The sequence below is a fragment of the Acomys russatus genome, chromosome 25 (assembly GCF_903995435.1).
Source record: "Acomys russatus chromosome 25, mAcoRus1.1, whole genome shotgun sequence".
Classification (NCBI taxonomy): Eukaryota; Metazoa; Chordata; class Mammalia; order Rodentia; family Muridae; genus Acomys; species Acomys russatus.
Window position 1 is genome coordinate 42,877,132 of NC_067161.1, and position 24,816 is coordinate 42,901,947.

At 43.1% G+C, this 24,816-nt stretch overlaps 1 protein-coding gene across 1 annotated transcript in view; it reads left to right on the forward strand.

The window, feature by feature from the left end:
- Positions 1 to 24,816, forward strand: part of Specc1 (sperm antigen with calponin homology and coiled-coil domains 1) — a 247,034-nt gene that overhangs the window by 127,963 nt on the left and 94,255 nt on the right. The window contains 2 exon segments of the mRNA XM_051168370.1: positions 21,873 to 22,345; positions 22,347 to 23,456. Coding sequence (XP_051024327.1) covers positions 21,873 to 22,345; positions 22,347 to 23,456 — 1,583 coding nt within the window.

Genomic DNA, 24,816 nt, shown 5'->3' on the forward strand with positions numbered 1-24,816 from the left:
AAAATCCCCTCTCCCCGAAAAGAAATATGTCAAGAAAATGAAATTCCTTATAATTCTGCCGCCCAGAGATAATGAATTGATGTTTGTGTGTATTTTCATTTTACACACACACACACACACACGCACGCAACACACACACACACACGCACACACACGCACGCACACACACACTTACATAATTAAACCATACTGGGGACTGGGGAGATGGCTCAGTGGTTAAGAGCACTTACTATTCTTACAGAAGACGCAGGTTCAATTCCCAGCACCCATATGGCAACTCACAACTGTCCAGAATACCAGTTCCAGAGAGTTGGCACTTTCTTCTTACCTTTGGGTAAGGAACTCATAAAACATAAAAATAAGTAAGTTGTTTTATACATACTCAGATTCAGTTTTTTAATTGGAGCAGTGTATTATATGTAATAATTTTGTACTTTCCCAAATAGTCTTAGCACCTCCATATCATTCTAGTGTATATAATATTATCATAATTTAATTCTTCTAGTGTTAGATCTAATGTGTCTCTATTTTTTTTTTTTTTTTTTTTTGAGACAAGATCTCTCTGTGTTAGCCTTGGCCGTCCTGGAATCACTTTGTATACCACGCTGGCCTCGAACTCACAATGGTCCGCCTGCCTCTGCCTCCCGAGTGCTGGGATTACAGGCATGCGCCACCACGCCCAGCTCATGTGTCTATTTTAAATAATACCAGTGCAGAAAATGAGCTTACATATTTTTCTTGGGGTAGGAGTGTGTCTCCTTTTATTATTTTCAGAGATCTAAGACTAAACAGAAATGTTCCCCTACATCTAGGAGAAGGGCTCACGAGCCAGTTCATGCATTTCAAGGCTCTAGAATGGAAACTTCTAAGTCTTCCTCTGCATGAGGATTTATTCGGATCCCACAGACCAAAGGTATATTTACCACAGAAACACTGTGTTTCACTTTAAGTGGGTAATGCCGGTGAGTCTGGAGATGTAGGATGGCACTGGAATTCTCGTGTTTCCTGCAGCACAAGAAAGCGGGAGACTATAGGAACGAAGAGCACAGCACACGTCTTCTATAGTTAGCCAGTGAGTTTGCACTTCTACAGCCACAGAGGCTGGCTTTGTCTCATTTAGGGACAAGCGGGATTTTGAGTGGTATGATAATTCCTTTGAGAAGAAGGAGTTGTCAAGAGGGCTGGAGAGCTACTGGGTAAGGCCATGCGGTGAGGAGCAATGCTGCAGTGCTGCACATCCCTGCAGAAGACCCAGTGCTGCCGGGCCACAGGTGGTACAGCCTGCACCTCCTGCCGCTGGCACTGACATGCCCAGTGCCTGGGTCTTTCAGGCACCAGGATTTGGATGTACAGCAACCATCATTGCTGCTAGTGAACATTTCCTATCATTGTCCTTGCTTTGCAGCCTTAGTTCCTAGCGCTAGGTCTGGAACAGGTATAAATACAGGCAAAGTAAAGGGGCCTTCTTGGCTGCTAGGGGTTACTGAGCTGGAAGACAGCAGGGTCAACTTATTTAATGGGAGGTGCACTCTGCCTTCAGCTGAGACTTATAAGGTGTGGGGGGCGGGGTGGAGCTCACAAACAGGAAGGAAACGGTTCACTAGAAAATCAGATGTCAAACATCTGGTACTCCTGACAAGATACTGTTCAGTGCATTAAAGCCAAAAGAGATCTTTTTAGACATGAAATATTTATCCCATTTGAAGAAATAATTAAACATCAATTAGATATTGGGTATTGGATTACAATAGAAATATAAAATTGAGAAAAATGAAGAATGTCAGGAAGGTGAGAAGTGAACTTTGCAGCAGAAAACCCTGAATAAGTTGTGTAAATTGTATTTACAGTGGATGAAATGCAGATGTGGTATAAAGTGCAGGTTCTTTAGAAGGATGGGCCTAGCATGGAAAACCCAGGAAATAGCCTGGCTAAGCTTGGACTGTCCAGTATAGGCTGTGGGTGAGACCACACCAGGCCTTGGGATGTAAAAATCTCTCTAAATATTCTCATTTTTGATGTTGTTTTATTTTGTTGATGTCATTGGGGACATAGTCTTGCTAAAGGCTTGGCTATGACTGTTAGGAATGGCACATTCTTAGCATAGTATGGGTTAAACCTCTCCTACCTGAATGTCAAAAATCCAGGACTGAGCCCTTCTCAGGGCATGTCAGGGTTTAGTGTTGCAGATGCAGGATGCTCAACCTGGAAAGTCTTTGCAAATATTTCAAAATCCAAAAAGTCATAAAGTCTGAAACACTTCTGGTGTTTGAGAGGACAGTCAGCCTGTATTTCCCATATGATAATGAATCGTCCAAAAGAAACATACCAAAAAGTGAAATGAAGGGAGGAAAAGGTTGAACTGAGATAATAAGCAGAAAGTAAAATAAAGTGAAAAAAAAAAAAACCCCAAAATAATAAGTACTGTTATAAATATCCCTAAGCTAAACCTACCTATAAAATAAAAATCAACAGTATTAGCACCAGAAGAAGCTAAATGCAAGAACAGAAGCTTTGACAGGACAAATAGAGATATTAAACACACCATATACTGATAAAAACATTTTTGTTAATCTTATGCACCAGAAAATAGAACAGAAATAAAAAACCAGAGAAAAGAGAATTTGTTAAAAAACAACAGTATACTAGGAGCTCTTCATTACCCAGCTTTTCTGGTCTGACGGCCGGGTACACTGTGAATTTAGATGCCCAGGAGCTGGTGGGCGGCATGAGTACGTTGACCACAGAAGGGATGGAGGGAGGCGGCATGAACTGGATGAGGCAGAACCTGCCTAAAGGGAGTGGCATTTCTACATTGTGAAGCAAACATTTTTTTTTCCAGACAAAACCTTCTAGTTTCACTGTGTGCACAGTGTTTTTAAAACACAAAAATATAGACAGTATAAATAATATATTCAGTATGTCTGTCAAGCAAGGAGTATACTTTTTGTCCTAGGTCTAAGGTGTGTTGATAAAATTGAATCATGCACTTTGTCATAGAAAACAAAAATAAACATCAAAAATTATGATTGTACAAAAATACCTATTATTTTAATCCAGTGACACCAGTAATAAAAATGATTATGTAAAAAAGACCTTTGAATTAAAAGGACACTTTTTTTTTTGCTTTGGTTTTGTTTTCTGAGACAGGGTCTATGTAGCTTTGGCTATCCTAGAACTCACTGTGTTCACCAGGCTGTCCTTGAACTCAGATCTGCCTGCCTCTATAGAATGCTGGGGTTAGAGGATGTGCACACTCTTGAATAATCTGTGTGCCAAAAGGAAGTCAAAGTAGGAGTAAAAATTCCCTTGCAATAAACTGAAGAGTTTGTAGTGAAATCTTCAGAAAGAAACCAAAGCTGTAGTAAAATGCTTAATTATAGCTGTATTTATTACTATAAGAAAGACAGTATTTGTGATTGAACTGTTTATAAAACAAAGAAACAAAAGGAAATTAATAATAGTAAGAGCTTAAAGAATAAAAAAAGAAACAAGAGAGCCAGCTGTGGTGATGCACACCTTTAATCCCAGCACTCAGGGAAGCAGAGGCAGGTGGATTGCTGTGAGTTCGAGGCCAGCCTAGTCTACAAAGTGAGTTGAGGACAGCCAGAACTACACAGAGATACCCTGTCTCAAGAAACCAAACCACACCACACCACACCACACCCTAAACCAATCCAAACATATTAGAGTTGCTTGTGGTCCTAGAAGAGCTAAAATAATACACAGTGTTCCAAGGCAATGGACTAGTGTGTGTGACTGAGTAATTTACCCTCTGACATTTTCATGGGGTGGGGGTGAGGGACTCTTAACAGTCAAACCTTAACAAAAGTATCTTTTTCAGTTGGGCTTCTTTCTTTTCTTTCTTTCTTTCTTTCTTTCTTTCTTTCTTTCTTTCTTTCTTTCTTTCTTTCTTTCTTTCTTTCTTATAGTGTTTCGAGACAGGGTATCTCTGTGTAGCCTTGCCTGTCCTGGACTCACTTTGTAGACCAGGCTGGCCTCGAACTTACAGTGATCCACCTGCCTCTGCCTCCCAAGTGCTGTGATTAAAGGTATGCACCATCACGGCCGGCTGGGCTTTTTAAAAATAACATAGTAATATTTAGGGAAGACGGGGTGGTGGGGATAGCAACTGTATGTCTGAATTTTAGAGTTTTTGTAGAGACCACTTGAATAAGTTGATTCACAAAGAAAGCCTGTGAATTGAGGTTTTGAACTGTCACAAAGCAATGTAGTGAGTGCTTAGATTAGAGAACACAAATATATATCTACAGGAAGGCTGCCCTGGTACTCGCCTTGTAGACCAGGCTGACTTTGAACTCACAGAGATCCATATGCCTCCGCCTCCCAAGTGCTGGGACTAAAGGTGTGCTCAACCACACCCAGCAGGAAGATTTTTAAAAAAGATTTATTTATTATGTTTACAGTGTTCTGCCTGCATGTATGCCTGCAGGACAGAAGAGGGCACCAGATCTCATTGCAGATGGTTGTGAGCCACCATGTGGTTGCTAGGAATTGAACTCAGGACCTGTGAAAGAGCAGGCAGTGCTCTTAACCTCTGCGCCATCTCTCAAGCCCCCATTTTTTTTTTTTAAATCAAAACTGACCTAATTATAAATTTGTACTTGTGATTCAATATAAGATTTTGAGTGATATAAAATTATACTGTCCCTGGATTGAAACAGATTTGATGGTTCTCTGCAAGTTGGAATAAGTGGTTTAAGTGGTCCTAGTCCTGTTGAAAACAAGGATATAGAAAATGCAAGTGGATCTGGATAAAGTGATCAGAAATCTTAAATGTTATATAGTGTAATTTATAATTCATAATATATAAATATGTAATATATGATATATGATAAAACATGTGTAAATATAAGTTAAAGCAGGATTTGGCTATTTCCATCAATAAAAACTTTTTGTTTTTTGAAACAGGGTTTCTCTTTGTAGCCTTGACTGTCCTGAACTCTCTTGGTAGACTAGGCTGGCCTTGAACTCACAGCGATCCGCCTGTCTCTGCCTCCCAAGTGGGATCACAGGTGTGCGCCACCACGCCCGGCTTAAAAACTTAAGTAAATAAAAAAAGTTTATTTATTTATTTATTTATTTATTTACTGTTTTTTTTGAGACAGGGTCTCTCTGAGTAGCCCTGGTTGTCCTGGACTCGCTTTGTAGACTAGGCTGGCCTCGAACTCCAAGAGATCCACCTGCCTCTGCCTCCCAAGTGCTGGGATTAAAGGCGTGCGCCACCACTGCCTGGTGACTCTTCACCTCTTTACATACAAAAATAATAGCTCTTTAAAAAGTGAAGCCAAAATCCCCTCCCTGGAGACATATACCCTAGAACAGTGTTTCTCAACCTTCCTCATGTTGTGGTAATCCCCCAACCATAAAATTATTTTTGTTGCTACTTCATAACTGTAATTTTGCTACTATTATGAATCATAGTATAAATATCTATGTTTTCTGATGGTCTTAGGTAACCCCTGTGAAAGGATCATTTGACAGCCCCCAAGGGGGTTTCGACCCACAGGCTGAGTGAGAACCACTGCTCTAGAAAGAGTATGTTCTTTCCAGATACTCAAGTTGACAAAGATATGACACACTTGGGGACACAGCACATGCATCTATGATGTGCAATTATAAACATGCTTTGTGAACTGTGGTTCTTTGCTTGGTTTTTGTCTGTTTTGTTGTTGTTGTTTTTAAACAAAGTCTCACTATATTGCCCTGACTGGCCTAGAGTTGCTATGTAGACCAGGTTGGCCTTGAACCTACAAAGATCCATCCAACCTCTGCCTCTTGGGTGCTGGGATTAAAGACAGGAGCCGCCATACCCAGACCATTTGCAATTGGAACAGCTACTGCCAGATTGCTTTTCCAAAAGAGATTTACAATCATTCACAGGACACTGGCAGTGAACAGGATTGTCCCTCTCGGTCCCCTCAACAGCCCAATCCCCATGGCTGCTATGTTTAATCTCATTCCCCCTTCATTCCTTCTGCATTTGAATTGTTCCTCAGCACATCTGTTTTGGCTGTAGATTTTGTTATAGGTTCCTATGCTAAAGGACTGCTTGTACCATATTATCTTCTCTTTTTCCAATTTATTTCTTGTCAATACATAAAAAATAAAAACATTTCACACTAATAAGGGAATGTAATGTTTCAAAACACATGCATACTAGGTAATATTTAAGTCAAGTTAAACATTTATACTCACTTGATGTTTTTGTCTTTTTCTTTGTGTGTGTGTGTGTGTGTGTGTGTGTGTGTGTGTGTGTGTGTGTGGTATAATGCAGTGTGTGTCCCTGTGATGGTCAGGGGTGGACACTGGAAATCTATTAGTCTCCACTAGACACTTTTTTACTCAGTCTCTCATAAACCTGGAGATTAGTTGAGCTGGCTAGCCAGCGAGCGCCAGGTTCCTCCTGCTTCCTCCTCCTAGCACTGGAATTACCGGCACATTTTGTTGCCACACTCAGCTTCCCCGTCTCGATGGGTGCCAGGGGCTGAGCGCAGGTCCTTTACTCACGGTGGACTTTTCTGCATCTGCGGCCCCCCCGCCCCCACACACACAACCCCGTCCTGCAAATAACAGTTCTTTATTGCCTGTTAGCGATTAGAACTTTTTTGTCTGGCTCTTTCTTCTTTGAGGCATTGTCTGGCTATATACAGTCCAGGCTAGCCTGGAACTCATGGTCCTCCTGCCTCAGCCTCCTGAGTAATGGAATTACAGGCCTGTGCCAGCACTTCTGGCATTTATCATTTCTTCATGGCAAACAGTTTCTATATGCTTTAGCTTCCTGAAATGTATAGTTGGTTACTCTGACCTCCAGATACTTCTCTCCTTCCTCCTCAATAGTCTTTGCTTGGGCACATGGTTCCAGTGGCACGTTTCAGCCTCATTTATATTGGATGTGGCCAGGGGTTGGTTCTGGCCAACTGGATAGAACTTTCCAGAAGCTGTACCTTAACAGACAGCATAAACACATTCCTTTTATTCACTTTCTTTCCTTGCCCCACGACTTCATCCTACTTGGACCTCAAACTCTCATACAGTGGTGGAGCTAGAAGTCAGCAGGTGCCGGGGCAAGGGACCGTTGGGTATCACACCTGCCCTGGATCACAGGCGCAATTCCTCAAGAGAAGCAAGCATGCATCTTGCTTAAGCCATTTGTTTGTGTGGGATTGGTTGTCACTCGCAGTCAAATGTAATCCTAATATTATATTCCTAAATACAGAATGATACTCATTTCTCAGTAAGAACCCAAACAAAATAAAAAATAAAAGTTTTCAAGCCAGGCATGGTGACGCACGCTTTTAATCCCAGCACTTAGGAAGCAGAGGCAGGCGACTGCTGTGAGTTCCAGGCCAGCCTGGTCTACAAAGCGAGTCCAGGACATGTTATCTGACCCAAGTGTGCATCAGTTGCCCCCTTGGTAGGATGTGTAAAAACAGCAGCTACTGCACAGAGGCTTGCTGTTCATTGCTTGACTGGTTGAAAACACTCTTACATTTCGGGGCCCATGTGATCTTCCTGCCTCAGGCTTCCAAGTAGCCCAGTTTACTGGCACATGCCACCAAGCCTCGCTGCAAAGGGTTCTGAATGAGAGAATATTTGTAAAGGTATTTGGTCCAGGATAGATTTTTTACGTGAGAAAGTTATATTTGTGTTTTTCTTAAATTTTGAAATATTAAGAGGTCATTCATTATAGTCTTTCAGGGTAAAGTACTAAACATTGTCATTAGTCTGGGAGCTTGATTTTGAAGAATACGATGAAACACAATGTTTCTTCATCCTTCCTTTGCCTCCTTGGCACTGGAGTGAAGAGAGGACCCAGCTAGCTGTGGAGTGTAGAGCATTGCTGTCCAGCTGTGGATAGTAGTCACATCTGAGTCCACGTCTGGATGTTTAGTGATTCAGGCATCATTCTGGGAAGTAGAGGCAAAATAAATGCCCACTGAAGTGTGACAGATTATTTTCCAGACACAGCCATAATTCTGTCTTCCACTCCACGTGATTTTCTGTAGCGTGACTTCACCACTTCTCCCATGGAGAGTGTGTGTCTGGAGTCTGGGCAGGCTCAGGACTGTCTGAGTTGGACAGCTAAGGCAGAAGTGGTAAGTGTGGCTGCTGAGACAGGCTGGGAAAGGCCATGCAACTTCCTGTTTGCAGGAGCTCTGAGCCATTCTGTAAGGAATTTAGTTCCTAGGAGACAGCCATACTGGAGAGGTCACCATGACAGCCCAGCTGAGGTCCATCTGACACCATCCTTGTTGGTGAAGCAGGGAAGATGTGTAGCCTAGCCACAGCTCCGGATGACCACAGGCCGGTCAACTTCAGACCGAAGTCACCTGAGCATCTAAGTGAAAACTACCTAACCAAGCTCTCCCCAAATTAAAACCATGAGAACATAAGGTAGTTCTGTTAAGCTGTGATTTTTTTTCTGGATGCTTGTTCTCAAACAGTGGTAGTAGATGAGACATGTAGGTTTAGCAATGCAGCTGTGGTGACACTGTTCTCTAACGGTGGGAGAACCTTTATAGACATCCCCACTGGCTGTCGGTTGTACCAAGAAACGCTGGCTTAATCGCAGTCTTAGTAGTCTTAAAAGTATCCTGCTCTCACCTTGCTTAACAGTGTCTTTTAATTGTTTAGTTATATGCTGAATAACTTACAGAATTTCACCTTTTAGTTGTTGCTTAATAGTATCTGCTGAGCCTAAAGTCTTTTGTGTCTTTTCAGTTGCCTTAGTGTACAGCTGCTTCTACCCTCACCGCCTTGTGCCTGATTTTGCTTTCCATGTTTTTAATCAACTACTTATGGTCAACCTTGGTCCAAAAATACTCTTGGAAATCACAGGGGAGAGCAACCTGTCAGTTTTAGTTGCTCGCCATGACATTTCCTATTATCTTGCTCCACCCAACCTGGATAGTAATCGTTCTTTTAGCCATGCTGCGTAACCTGTCCTCCCGTTAGTCACTGAGTGGACATCTTGCTTGTCAGGTTGGCTATAGGCTCGCGAGGGCATTGACATAACCCTTACCTAGCAGCCTAGTGCTGCTGCAGTGTCCACACCTTCACCTCCATCCCTTTCATATGTAGCCATCGCACTATCTCAAGCCATCAAAGAGGGGAGAGTATAGCATAGGAGTTTGAAAAAGAGACCATGTTCACATAACTTTTATGACAGTGTAGATCATAGTTGTCCTATTATTGTTAATCTCTTAGTATATATAATTTACAAGTTAGACTTTATTATAGGACTCTGTGTCTATGGGGGAAGCATAGACAGAGTTCAGAATCTGCAGCCTCAGTCACCCACCAAAGGTCCCCATGGCTAAAGGGAAACTAGGGGGCACTAGGGCTCCATTTCCTATCTGCCATATTACTGTTAGTATACTGTAATAGAGAACTGACTTAGCTGTGCCAGACCTCACTTGAATACTTGTTTGATTACCTGGCTTCTATTTTACTCTCCCCAGGGGCTCTCCTTGGATAACTCATGTTTTTTCTCCTTTCAGTGGGTAGCACTGAACATTGGCCCCAGCGTTAATTGTTTAAAGGATGTCTCAGGTCCCAGTGAGTGAGTCAGTGGAACTTGAGGAGAGACCCTTGTTCCATGGATTTGGGACTTCGTGCTTCTGGAACTGCATCTCCGCTGTGAGGACTGGCAGTGTACTAACCAAGATGGCTGAGGGAGGGAGGCAAGTGCAAGAGCTAGAGCAGACTCAGTGTGCCCTGATGCTAGATTTTGAGTTACATTTTCTGTTGTAAAAGATTTCTAACTCAGAAAGACTAACTGAAAAGATGCTTTTAAGGTTCTGGGAATTTTTGGAGGATTTTGGCAAATCAAAAAAAAAAAAACAAAACTATATATATATATATATGTATATACACACAGTCTGTTCAGTAAACTAACCTTGGGTCCTTTGAGGCCTTTTGGAGAGAATTAGGAATGTTTTTCTTTGACTGAAGAATGGAGAATTAACAGGAAACAAAACTACCTCCATAAACCCAGAGGTCACGCAGAAGAGACAGTCAGTTTATTCTTTGTGGTTCCAGGTCCTTTCAGAGCTGGACCCAGTGTGTACCATGATAAGGAAGAAGGATTTCAGCTTCAGATAAAGGAGGATTGTCCAGCTGTGAGCTGTGTGTGAGCTGTGTGTGTGTGTGTAGGGGGGGCTGGATTCTCTTTCACTCACAGTACTCAGTGGTAACTGGAACGTGAGGATTCAGCAAACACCAGACACTTAGATGCTACTTTGAAAAAAAAAATAGGGCTTCTCTGTTTTTTCCTGTTTTAAATTTACATGATTTTATACTTAGGTACTAGAAGATTCACTGTGTGACCCTTAGCCAAATGGTGAAACCTCTTAGATCATCAATTTTATTATCTGTAAGATGATGCGAATTAAAAAAAAAAACCTGGGCATGGTAGTACATGTCTGCAGTCATAGCTCTGGGAAAGCTGAGGCAGGGGGATTATACATACGTAAAAGTTTTAAGGCCAGCCTAGACAACTTAACGAATCCTGCTTTAAAATAAAAACAACCCAAAAGATGACCTCCTGTCAGTTGAATTTTATGAACCTCAAGTAAGTGTGTGTGTGTGCGTGTGTGTGCGTGCGTGCGTGCGTGCGTGTGTGTGAAAATGCTTTGAAAACTAAAGCACCGGACAGGGGGTGAAGTTCACGATGATCCTGACATGCGAAGGAAGCTGTTGTGAGCCAGGCATAGAACTCCATTGTGATCTCTTCTAGTTAGCTCTGACTTGCATGGAGCATCACAAAACTGGGGGTCAAGCTTTCCCCACCTCTCCTTAAAGCCAGACTGCATGTAGAAAAGCAGATCTTTTCATGTACTAAAGTACCTCCCACCCCCAAACACACAGCCGCTTATTCTTGATGTTTGCTGCTTGGAGACCATGCGCTTTATCCCTACCACACAGCACTGAGGGATTTCTGTTCAGAGGTGCCAAGCTTTGGAGTCAGGCAGTGAGGATTTCATTGGTTGGCCTACACAGTGCTCAAGGAGGCTGAGCTTTGCAGAGAGACTTCTGGGGCTAGGCGCCCTCTGACCACTTCTGCTTCAGTGGAAGCTAGGCGCCTCTGCTTGCTTTGCGCCGTTCAGGCTTTTGTAGGTCGGAAGCTGGTTTTCCAGAGCCATTTTGCATTTTGGCTTCTGGAGATGGGGCAGAACAGGCAGTGTGTGGGCTGCCTGTGAGAGTGCTCAGACCATAGCATTATCTTTCCTCACACACTGCTGCTTTGTGTTCCCCTGTGTCCTGCTGTAACTCAGCACAGAGCAGTCACTGTGTCCTCTTTTAAGCTGGAGCCCCCTTCTGAGTGTTAGGGGTCTTTTGTTCAGGAGCCGTACTGCCCCCCTCTGTGGCGTGCTGCTCACAGTGGCCATGGCATGGAGTGAGCGTTTGGAAAAGAGAACGGTGTAGATTTACAAGTGTTTTAAATTCTAACCCAAGCTGCTTAGTAAGCAGAATGAGTTAAATTAATTTTGCATTCTTAAAAAAAGATCCAGTTGTCTTTTTACAAAAACATCTCTATAAACATTGAAGCTACTTTTTGCTTTTAGCAAAGTGACCAAGTAATTCAGCTGTTCTGGGTGAATGTAGAGCTCATGTTTTCCCTACTGTTTGATTTTCAAAGCAGTCTCCACTAACTTTATTTGGAGAATGTACATCTCTTGAAAACACAACACCAAAGCTCCTGAAAGGCAGCCCCGCCCTGGAAAAATTCTTCCTACACAGTTAAGGTGGGGCTGCAAGGCAATAACATAGTTCCTTATAGCAGAGTGCCTGCTGAATTATCTCAGACTTTTTTTTTTTTAATCTCATTTGTTCTAAGTCCAAAGGCTCAGTACTACCTGTAAAGCCAAGATTGTTGATTGCCTGCCTACACACTGGAGGAATGTTCACGTGGCTTTTCTTAATTTGATTGTACTTGTCAGAATGAAAGAGGACAGGGCCTGGCTGTGGTGGCACAGGCCTTTAATCCCAGCACTCAGGAGGTAGAGGTAGGTGGATCTCTGTGAGTTCAAGGACAGCCTGGTCTACAGAGTGAGTTCCAGGACAGCTAGAGCGGTTACACAGAGAAACCTTGTCTGGAAAAACTAAAAACCAAACCAAAACAAAAAGCCAAACCAAAAAACAACAACAAAGAGGACAGGAGCTGATGAGAATCTAGAGCAGAGCTAGGTGTGGTGGCGCACACCTTTAATCCCAGCACGTGGGAGGCAGAGGCAGGCGGATCTCTGTGAGTTCAAGGACAGACTGGTCTACAAAGCAAGTCTAGGACAACCAGGACTACAAGAGAAACCCTGTCTCAAAAAAACCAAAACCAAAACCAAAACAAAACAAAACAAAAAAGAGAGAGAAAGAGAGAGAGAGAGTGAGAGAGAGAGAGAGAATCCAGAGCAGAGCTGCCTTACTTTTTCACATCTTATGCTTCTCAGAGGCAACTATTTGATCATGCTTATTACTGCCACTTAAAATTACATGCACAGGGAGCCGAGAGATGGCGCCAAGTAAGGGCTCTTGCCGCCAAGCCTGATGGCCTCAGTTTGATCCATGGAACTCACTTACCCCTTATAAGTCTCAGTTGAAGGAGTGAACCAACTCCTACAATTTGTCTTTTGAGCTCTACACATAAGCTATAGCAGGTGTGCCCCCTACAATAAATAAATGCAATAAATGAATGTCTACATAAACTTTATTTTCTTAGATCAGTTTTAAGTACAATACCTCCTGCTCACATATGGATACAGCCGTCCATCATCAACACTCCTCACCAGACCAGTGTGATTGTTTTTGTTTTGTTTAAAGATTTATTTATTATTTTGTATACAGTGTTCTGCCTGCATGTTCACCTGCAGGCCAGAAGAGGGCATCAGATCACATGATAGATGGTTGTGAGCCACCATGTAGTTGCTGGGAATTGAACTCGGGACTTTTGGAAGAACAGGTGGCACTCTTAACCACTGAGCCATCTCTCCAGTCCCTTCTTTTGTTTTTTTCAAGACAGGATTTTTCTGTGTAACAGCCCTGGCTATCCTAGACTCCTTTTGTAGATCAGGCTGGCCTCGAACTCACAGCGGTCCGCCTGCCCCTGCCTCCCAAGTGCTTGGATTAAAGGTGTGCGCCACCGTGCCTGGCTCAGCATGCTTGTTTTAGGGGACCCTGTACTGGTACATCATTATCACTCAGAGTCCATAGTTTACACTGGTGTTCAACCTTGGTGGTGTGTAAAACATCTCAGATAAAAACAGTCTAGGTGGGTCTTACCTCTGGCTCCGCTGCCTAAAAACACCACCAATACCCCACCGAGATGAACATTGTTAAAGACTGAGAAAAACCATCCTGGGCCCAAATTTCAAAAAAACTAGAGACTCCAGCCAGACAATTGTGTTTCTAATCAAACATAGATGAGAAGAGGGATCCTAAAAAGAGACCCGCCTTTGTGGGCTAGAAAAAGACAACAAACAGAAAGGACGAGAAAAGGCTACAGGTCAAAACAAGAACACACGTTGAGATCAGAGAGACGACCAGCATACAGGCCAACAACACCTAAAGATCCGTCCCGTGAAACAGATACCAAAAGGTTTACTCTTATTTCCCTTTAACCTTTTTCCCCTCTTGTGTAAAATAACTAAGTTGTATAATAAAGTCTAATTGTTAAAAAACAAAACCAACAATGTAGCCACTGTTTTAGCATCATGCAGAACATTTTCTGTACGTTGCCTATTTGTCCTCCTCCTAAGCCCTAACTGACCTTTTTACTGCGGTCATAGTTTTGTGTTTTCTGGAATACCAAGTATGGCAACCATACAGAATGCAGCCTTACCAGATTGGCTCCCTTTACTCACTAGTGCACCCTTACAAGTTCTCCCGTGTCTTTTTCTTGACTTCTGCTTCATGTTTGGATAAAGTGTCCCCTAAAATCCCACATTAAGGGCCATGTAGACTAGTTTACTAGTGTGGTCGTGGAAGCTGAAAAGGTAGGGCCTGATGGGAGGCCTTTGGGTGATGGGGCGTGCCTTTGAAGGAGATTGTGGGGCCCTGCTCTCTAACCGTTCCCATTTGTTTCTGGTTATAGAGTGAATGTTTTTGCCTGAGATGTGTATGGTTACAGGCTGCCACAAGCCAAAAACCTGTGGACTGAACCAATAGACTTAAGCCTCAAAAACTAAGCCATGATAACTCTTATCTTAATAAGTTGATTATCTTAGGGGTTTATTATAGTAACAGATAGCTGACTAACATAGCTCAATGGCTCTTTTCTTAAGCATTATATAATATTCCATAACATACATTTACCCACTGAAGAACATTGTGGTTGCTTCCCAGTTTTGGTCATTATGAGTAAGCAACTAAAAATATCCATGTATGACAGTGATTATCAAACTTTTTTTTTTTTTCCTTTTTGGTTCTCAACCTTCTTAATGCTGTGACCCTTTAATACAGTTCCTCATGGTGTGGTGACTGCCCCCAACCATAAAATTATTTTTATGTTATTTCATAATTAATTTTGCTATGTTATGAATCGTAATGTAAATATCGGTGTCTTCTGGTCTTAGATGACCCCTCTGAAAGGGTTGTTTGACCCCCAAAGGTATTGTAACCCACAGGCTGAAAACCGCTGATGTTATGAGTTTTTGCGTGGACATAACATCTCAGCTTATTTAGTTAAACAAGTAGTGTATTATTGGGTCATGTAATGTATGTATTGTGTAGGTTAATACAGTTTGTAAGAAAACACTGTCTTTCACTGTTGCTATAACATTTAGGTTTCCATCAGCAATGAGAGTTCCAGTTGTTGTCATACTGTAATGGCTACTTTTGTCAACTGACACAGTCTAGAGTGGTAATGAGGGCGTGTCTAGCTCAGGTGGGCATGTCTGTGGGGCTTTGTTTTGACTACATTCTAGCCTAAAAAGTGGGCTGCAGCATCCTCAGGGGTTGGGTCTTGCTGTCTCAGTGCAGAGAGGGCACTGAACACGAGTAGGCATGCATCCATTCTTGCTACTCTTAACTGTGGCTATGAGCAGCGGTTTCAAGTCCCTGCCTTGGCTTCCCCACAAGTATGGCCTGTAACCTGGAGTTGTGAGCTGAAATACCCTGCTTCTCCCTAAGGTTGCTTTTCCTCAGGGTGTTTTATCACAACAGAAAAGAAACTAAGAGACTGTGAAACCGTGATTCGTGTGTAAAGGTATCACACTGTTGTTGGGGGGTTTTGTTTTAAGGCAGGGTCTCACATGTAGTCTGTGCTCTCTTCAAACACTTGGCTGGCATCCTGTATTTGCAACCCAGTTGCTGAGCTTATAGGTGTGAGCACCCATGCTCAGCTTTCCCTGTTGTAGTTGCAATCCACTAACGATGTTGTGGGAGAGCTTTTCAGATGTCTGTTTTCCACCTGTGTATCTTGGTTAGTGAGATATCTATTGTTTCCGAGTTACTGAGCTTTAAGAGCTCTTTTTTTTAAAAGTTTGTTTATTTATTCATTTATTTAATGTACGAGTGCTCTATTTGCATGCACACCTGCAGGCCAGATCACTTTATAGATGGCTGTGAGCCACCATGTGGTTGCTGGGAATTGAACTCAGGACCTCTGGAAGCGCAGACAGTGCTCTTACCCTCTAAGCCATCTCTCCAGTCCCCAAGAGTTCTTTATACACTGTAAATAACTGTCCTTTATTAGATGTCCCTGGCTGTGGCTTATCTTCCTTTCTCGACATTGCTGTTATTAGTTTCAAATTTGTGGCTTTTTTTCTTGTCACAGCAGTGACAAGAAACTTAACTTTGCACCTCACTGCTTTTAGTCTTTGTTGTTGTTGTCACTTTTAATAATGCATTACATCTTTAGCTCTACTGTGTCAACTGTTTGTAGAGTTTTTGACTGTATTAGTAAGGGCAATGTAGATACTAATGCTACTATCCTCTTTGCCTTCCAGCCCTGTCTACCTTGATATCTGTGGTTCAGTTTCTTCATCTGTTCTTTAACTTTTTCACCTTTAAGCATGATAATATTCAACCGGGCATGGTGGTGCAGGCCTGTAATCACAGCACTTAGGGAGATAGAGGCAGGCGGATCTCTGTGAGTTCCAGGCTAGCCTGGTTTACAAAATGAGTCTAGGACAGCCAGGGCTACACAGAGAAACCCTGTCTTGAAAAACTAAAACCCAGAGCCGGGCATGGTGACACAAGCTTTAATCCAGCATTTTGGAGGCAGAGGCAGGTGGATCGCTGTGAGTTCAAGGCCAGCCTGGTCTACAAAGCAAGTCCAGGATAGTCAAGGCTACCCAAAGAAACCCTGTCTTGAAAAGCCAAAAAACAAAACCAAAAACACCTACCCCTCCCCCCAAAAAAACCAAACCAAGACCAAAACAAAGCATCGTAATATTAAAGTCATCTTGGAAATAGTTTCCCATGCTCTGTGTATAGGCAGCTTATGTAGTGTTGATGGCATTGTGACTTGTATCTCATCCTCCCTGCAGGATAAAGTCATGGGTTATAGTTGTATTGCCTGTTTTTTCTAGCTCCTTGTGTTGAGTAACGTTTTGGGTGTTTCACTATTTTTGTTTTATCTTACTTTTTTCCCATCTTCTTCATATAATTAGATGTCCTGTAAAAGACCCCCCCTCTCTGGCACTCTGACCTCTTCAACTAGCCTAGACGTGTCTTCCACGCTTGCTCCTGGGCAGCTGTAGTAGTTATTTTTCTTGTGACTGTTGTGTTGTCATTTCCACCCCCCTCCCCACAAATACCGAAAAAAGACAGCTTGAGGGAAGAAGGATTTATTTTACTTCTAGCCTTGTCACCTGAAGTTGGAACTGGTGATATTGTCACAGCAGCCGGGAAGAGGGAAAGTGGTGAGAGAGAAAGAGAACCATGGCAAACCAGGGCTGTATAGCCCAAAGATTGTCCCCAGTGACCTACTTCTAGCTGAGTCACACCAGTTAAAGGTTCCACAACCTCTCAGAGCAGAGCCACCAGCTGGGGACCTGGTGTTCAAACACTGACACTGTGGGAGGCATGTGAATGATATATTCGCTTTACCTCTGGCCCCTATAGGCTCAAACTAATACAATAGTGCTTTTAATTAATTTTATGAAATCTCCAAAGTTGTACAGTTGACATTGTCAAACTCATAACTTTAAGCCTGTGTAAAATTAAAAAACAAAACAAAAAACCAAAAACAACCCAACAAGTTACACGCATTATACAAAGCATCAAGTAAACCTTCCTATCTAAAAGAAGGAATTAGTGGAGCAGGGCACAGCGAGGACAGACAGGATCAAAAGAAGACCCAGAAACCTGTAGCTTTGTGTCTTACAGCTGAGATTTGTGATGACATCCTAGGGGGCTCCATTGGGCCTCGATAGCCCCACCTCTTCAAGTCTGTTGAGGGGATGTCAGGGGACATGTGGTCTCTCTCCTAGTCTGGCTTTCCCTGGTGAATTTTCCACATTCCCGGCATTTGCAACATCCTGGAATTTCCAAAACTTTTGTGGCTTAGGCTTCACTTTCCCAGCTTCACTCACGGCCTGAGCCCCACAAGGAATTTGACCCTGCTGACCATTACCTGCCTCAGCAACTTTCTGGAATGTCAACACAAGCCTCCATGATACCTTCTTGCATTTTGCATATCTCCAAAACCAGCAGCACATGTATGATGACAAATTCTGCTTACAGCTTAAGATGTAGCCTGGCTCCCTATGGCCTCAGCAGACTCAGCCTTCATAGCTAAACCTGCCAAAACACTTCCTGAGGCACCATTTTTCACCAAGGTATCCTGAAGGCTCTTTCCAGGAACTTGAAAATGAATTTACATTTTATGCCCTAGAGCTCTCAATGGGTGAGGTCAGGTTCCTCCCTCTTTGTCCCAGCACAAAGCCAGAGAGGCTCAACCTTAATCTTTAATAACTATATTTCCTTTTTCTGTTCCCTCCCTGTCCTGAGCTTTAAGTCCTTTCCTCTCTGCTTTCTACTCACTATCCATCTAGGTAAATGCAATATTTATGCTACAATCTAAATGCTATGCTCTCTGGAAATCTCCCACCAAGCAAATTAGCCCATCACTTTTTAATATTCAGTGTTACTCATATTTTCAGGACTCAAGCAGAGTGCAGTCAGGTCCTTTGCCAGAATGGAACACTAATGGTTTCTAGCCTAGGTCCTGACTGAATCCATGTTCCCCTCTGAAACCTCTGAAATAGTTTGCTGTGTGTATTTCTTGTGATATTGGTCATCCAAACCATAAAATCCCCCATTGATCACTGACTAGGTTCTAAAGTTTCTCATTAGCCTACCATTCCAGACTCTTCCACAAACCAGTTCTCAAAGCTTTCAGTTGATGTGTCTGGGTTTCTCACAGCAGTGGCCTACTTCCTTCTCAGCACCAGGTTTCTGTTAGTCACTTTTCTCACCACCTTGACCAAATGAGGGGAAGGGTTTACCATAGCCCACAGTTCCATGGCAGGGAAAGCATGGTGATGGAGATGCTCGCCTTGATGCCAAAGCTTTCAGCTACTTACCTAACAGTGTCAGATGGACTCAGAAGCAGGCTCAGAATAGAGCTGGGCCTATAAACATTACTGGACTAGTTTCTCTTGGCTATAGACAGGTGCTGTAGTGAGCCAAGCTCTGAAGTCTTACATCTGGACAACATCATTTTTTTAAACCAAGAAGCAAATAATTAGTGAAATACAATTGTCTAAATAACATCTCATGTCTGGTGTTTGGGACTGTTACCAACCTTGGTAGTCTTTGGTTAAGACCATGCAGGTGATCAAAATTTAAAAAAAAAAAAAGATTTTTTTTTTTTTTTTAAACTATCAAGACTGATCTCATCACTTGGGCTTGAGAGGAACCTTTGGCCACTCTTAGCCTTTCTTTTATCAGTTGTCCCATATTTGGGAGGCTAAGTAAAAGGCCATGCTTGACCCAACTGTGACTTTCTTTGGAAGCAGTGAGGAAACTCTTCCTCCATGTTGACCCTTGGCTTTGTGGACTTATGCTGGTTAGAGTACAAAGGCTCTCCAGAGCAGGAGAGCAGGCGGCTTTCCAATTACAGGACATTTCAAGGGATGGCTCACAGTTCCCTGGACCTCACTGATCTTGGGTGGCAAAAGGGAACTCTTCTACCTTTTGGTCCCTCTGGCCACATTAGTATACTTCTGAGTCTGGCTATTGAGCAGCCAGAAGATCAGTTATATCAATATAGTATTTTTAACTACTGAATATATTTCAATAACCAACCATTTCATTTGATTAGCTATACACATTTTTAGCCAGTCCTTTCAGTTGTTGATCTTTGAAACTTTAATAACCATATGTATTGCATCTCTAAGTTTCATCCTTTATGTACCTTAGATAAATTACTCAGACCTTGATAATTTGTGTCAGCTTTCTAGTTTTCCACTCTGTAAACATCTAACCATCTTAATTTTTATATATAAGAATATCTTCTTGTAAAGCAATTTCCATTTTTACGTTGTAACATTTTCTTCTATTTGCTGGTTCTCTTTCTGAATACCACAAGACATAATAGCATTAACCAAGGAACTTACTATTTGTTGTAAAAATAAAATTTTTCCCAGGCAGGGAGAAGGAGCTAAACAATGTATGTCCCCTTCCATAAGGCCCCAAAGACAAACCAAGGTTCAGTTCCGTTAAAGTTCACCCTGGAGAACTGATGAGTTTATTGGACTTACTAAGTGTCAGTAAGGGACTACTGTTGGGAGTCTGTGTACCCAAAGGCAGCCACACTGGAAAGTCTTTGCCCATGTGTAATGTTGAGGATACTGACTAGTGTTATCTGGGTGTGTTGAGAGTCAAGGAGACGTGAATGAGGTTGAACAGTGGCCAGAACAAGAAGATGTTTAATATTGGCACAGACTTGATAAGAAACAGATTCTGGCCTGGCATGGTGGCATATGCCTTTAATCCCAACACTAGGGAGGCAGAGGCAGGCAGATCTCTATGATTTTGGGGCCAGCCTAGGCTTCATAGAGAGATCTAACTAGCCAGAGGTACATAGACCCTATCTGGAAACAAAACAAAACAAAAAGAGACACAGATTCTGTGACAGAAATAAGGATAAGATGCTTAACTGATGGTTCAGTTTGTCCTAAAGGTATGCGTGGTTGGAATCCGGAAGTCCTGCGAAAAAGAGATCTCAGAAATTTAGATAGAATATTCTAGGTTCAGACCAAAACAAAAGGAAAGGAAAAACATAGGACCATTTCTAAAATAGTTGATAAGATTTGCTGGCTAACTGGTGGGCAAAAAGAAGAGAGGAGGGAGAGTTTGAATGTGATTTGAAGGTCCTTAGACAGAACTGAGAGCGTCAGAGACACAGAAAGCCTTAGAGAAAAGACCAGTGTAGTTTTAACAAAGAGAAAAGAGTAGATGCAACAGATCTTTGCATTATGTTTCATAACATACTAGGTGTATTTCATAAATAAACTTTGGTTTGCTGTTGAATTTTTTTTTTGAGTGGTTTATACAAGCCACAGGTGATAATTACAAGAAGAACAGACCAGACTTTGGCAGCAAAGGAAGGAAAAGCAACAGATGACTAAAGTTAGAAAGAGAGTGGAGGGAGGAAGGAAGAGGAGTCTCATTTAAAGGATATTTGAGGAATGGCAGATGCTGTTGTGATAATCCCAGATCTGCAGATTTGCCTGTTGGCTGGACTCAGTTACTGTGAAACACTGGTGATCTTCCAGTCTTTAGCCTGGCCTTCTCCAAAATGACTTCATTCTAGAGGATTGGTGTTACAAAAACATTTTATTGCTGAGTGGTTACAATCTTCATTTTATAAGAATAATTAAACCTTTTCTTTATTGAGTAATTTAGTGTGATGCAAACAAGTTAACTAGATGTGTACGTGTTTTAGAAGTCTGTCACAGTACTCAGTGTCTGAAGAGCATAATTTAATTTCTTTTAGATTATTTTATGTTCATGAGTGTGTATCACATGAGGGCCTAGTGCCCCTTTCTGCAAAAGTTAGAAGTGGGGGATGGAGTGGGGCTGGAGAGATGGCTCAGCGGTTAAGAGCACTGTTTGCCCTTCCAGAGGTCCTGAGTTCAATACTCAGCAACCACATGGTGGCTCACAACCATCTATAATGTGATTTAATGCCCTCTTCTGGCATGCAGGGGTACATGCAGGTAGAGCTCTGTAAACATAATAATAAATAAATCTCTAAAAGAGGGAGGAGGAGGAGATGAATAAGGAGGAGGAGGAAGAGAAGGAGGAGGAGAAAGTATCAGATGCCCTGGAACCGGAGTCATCTACCATCTCTGGCTCTTAAAATCTTTATGCCTTCTCTTCCACATAGATCCCCAAGTCTTGAGGAAGAGGGCTTGATAAGGACAGCTCTTTTAGGGTGGAGTGCTCCAAAGTTCCTCACGCTGCAAGGAGAAGCTTCTCTGGTGAGGGTTAAGCAGTTCTCCACTCTGAGTCCCCAGCCTAGTGTGGCGGCTTTGGGTTCCTGGTTGCTTTCTAGACCAGGCTGGCCTCGAACTCACAGCGATCCACCTGCCTCTGCCTCCGGAGTGCTGGGATTAAAGGCGTGCGCCAACACGCCCAGCCTATGTCCATAGATCTTAATTGAGTTACGTTTCTGCCTTGAACCACCAATTGTGGTAGGGATAGGATTGTTCTGGATTGCTGAGAGCTCATGGGAGGAGGTATGGAAACCCTGTTCAGAACAGTAACTAGCTAGAGGAGGAAGAAGTGGATGAAGGTGACAGGCATACCATTCTCTATGCCATATTTTGAAAACATTTGAGTTCTGTTATAACAATACTTTATTTATTTTTCCAATTTTTTTTTTCTTCATCTTATGTCTTCAGGGACTATTCCAGCAACCAAACGGACAGGCATTCCAGCTCCACGGGAACTCTCAGTAACGATCTCAAGAGAGAGGTCTGTGCCACGGGGTCCGTCCAGCTCAAAGAAGGTGAGCTCCAGTCCAACTTCCTCCTGCACCCCCACTCCCACCAAGCACCTGAGGACCACCTCTGCCAAACCTAAGCCAGAGCACAACGGCGCAGAGAAGGCGGTGCTCGAGACCCAGGTCCGGGAACTTCTGGCAGAAGCCAAAACTAAAGACAGTGAAATCAACAGGCTTCGAAGTGAACTAAAGAAATGTAAGGAGAGGTGGGCCCTGGGGACTGAGGACACTAGTGCTGCAGACCCGGGTACGGAGGGAACATCAGCCCCAGTAGGTGACACAGAGCCTCTGATAAGAACCCTGGAGGAGAAGAACAAGACCTTTCAGAAAGAGCTTGCTGACCTAGAGGAAGAAAACAAGGCCTTGAAGGAGAAAACTGACTTACCTGGAGCAGTCACCAAATTCGGAAGGGGCAGCAAGTCACACTGGTGACAGCAGCTGCCCAACATCCATCACACAGGAGTCCAGCTTTGGAAGCCCAGTTGGAAACGAACTGTCCAGTGAAACGGACGAGTACAGGAGAAGCGCACATGGAAGCACGTTGCGGACATCAGGATCTTCAAGCAGTGATGTCACCAAAGCCTCTCTGTCACCTGACGCCTCGGATTTTGAGCATATCACTGCAGACACCCCATCTCGGCCCCTGTCAGCCACTAGCTACCCCTTTAAGGGCTCCAAATGCTCCCCTACTGGGAGCTCTCCAAACAATGCCAGTGAGCTGTCCTTGGCGTCTCTCACTGAGAAGATACAGAAGATGGAGGAGAGTCAGCACAGCACGGCGGAGGAGCTGCAGGCTACCCTACAGGAACTGTCAGACCAGCAGCAGATGGTGCAGGAGCTCACAGCCGAGAACGAGAAGCTGGTGGACGAGAAGACCATTTTAGAGACCTCCTTCCACCAGCACCGGGAGAGGGCCGAACAGCTGAGCCAGGAAAACGAGAAGCTGATCAGCCTTCTGCAGGAGCGGGTGACGACCGAGGAGCCCAGCGGCCCGGGAGCAAAGGTCCTGGAGCTGGAGCAGAGGTGCGCCGACATTCTCGAGAAGAGCCGCTTTGAAAGAGAGAAGCTGCTCAACATCCAGCAGCAGCTGACGTGCAGCCTGCGGAAGGTCGAGGAGGAAAACCAAGGAGCTGCGGACACGATTAAACACCTCAAGGAAGAAAATGAAAGGCTGAATGGCTTCCTAGAGCGCGAACGGGGCAATAGCACCGCCATGGCCAAAACCTTGGAGGAGTTTAGGGCGACCGTGGAAGACCTGAAAGTGGAGAATGGGTCTTTGAAGGCTCACTTGGAGGCTGATAAGCAGAAGCCCGCGGAGGCCAGCAGCGCCGTGGGACAGACGGCGGAGAGCTTCGAGGTTCAGGAAATGCTGAAAGTGGCTCGAGCTGAGAAGGACCAATTGCAGCTGTCGTGCACGGAGCTCCGACAAGAGTTGCTGAAGGCAAATGGTGAAGTTAAACACGTTTCCAGCCTGCTGGCTAAGGTAAGGGGAGAGTTCTCAGCTAGTATTCCTTCACATGTCTCCTCGTTAACGTGGCAGAGCAAAGAGAACCAGTTACTCAACTGTATTTGTGAATCCAGCATTCAAGTTTGAAAATATACTAGGATTTAGACAGGTTGGCACTGGGGATTCCAAAGTAAAAACACTTAGATTTCTACACAGATAGTTCAGAGACTGCTGGAAATATAGTGAGGTGCGTCAGATGGTATGGAGCAGTGATGAGGACTATCAGGGTGGGATGGTGGTAGCTGAGGCTTCAGCTTCGGTCCCTAGCACCACACAAAAATAGGGTAAAAGACAATTTAGAACCATCCTGTATACATTGATTGACTTTTTGATGTATTTAATACTTTCCGAGCATATTTTAGCCCTGGCTTTTTAAAATGTTGTTTTAAATGGCATCTAGTATTTATTATGTAACTGTTTGATATTCACTAGTCCCCTGTTATTGCCATGTGTATATTATTGGTTATGTATGTTCTTTCTGGTCTTAGAATATTAAAAAGTAATTTTTTATATATCTCTGATTATTTCTTCAGGAAAAATTCCTAGACGTTGACTTAGTGAGTCAAAGAGTATAAACATTTTAAAGACTTTCAACACATTTGGCCAAATTGCCCGCCAGAAATAATATGCCAATTTGTTCCCACCAGTTCATGAGAGTACTTGCTTCCTTGAGCCCTTGCCAAAACTTTGTACTAAATTATATCATTCAAATCTGTTAATCATTTCCTGGCTTTTTTTTTTTTTTTTTTTTTTTAAGCTTAGAGCCCAAGATGAAATAGGTGATCATGGCTTTCATTTTTAAAATAACTCTGATTTGGCTGGAATGTTGTTAGGTGGTGATGTGTGGTAGTCATCTGCCTCTCAGAGTGAGAGCTAGCTTCTTGTTCCTGTCTTTCCAGCTCTGGGTCCGTGACTTGGGGTGCTGCTGCGGGTGGGGGAGTGAAAGCATCTTCCCACCTTATTTCATGGCTGTCGGTGTTTGAAAAGCAGTTTGTGCTCTGAGTTCATTGGGAGATTTTAGGATGGGCCAGTCACAGCCCAGTTCTGTACTCTGCTGTCTTCCGCCTCGGTGGGTGGCGGGTTGTGTGAGGACATTTTATCTTTACCTGTGTTGTAAACTCACAACTATTTTACTGAAGGAATGGAAGAACGGTGGTTGTGAGCCAGGTGCTCATTTGAATTGTGTGTTGATAAGTGAAGCTTTGCATTAAGTCAGCTTGTAAAATAAGAATGCTCTCTTTTGTTGCTTAAAGAGATCACTCATTACTTAATCTCCTAGATGGACTTTCTTTCAAAAAACATGTTTTTTAGATTTATTTTATTTTATATGTGTGAG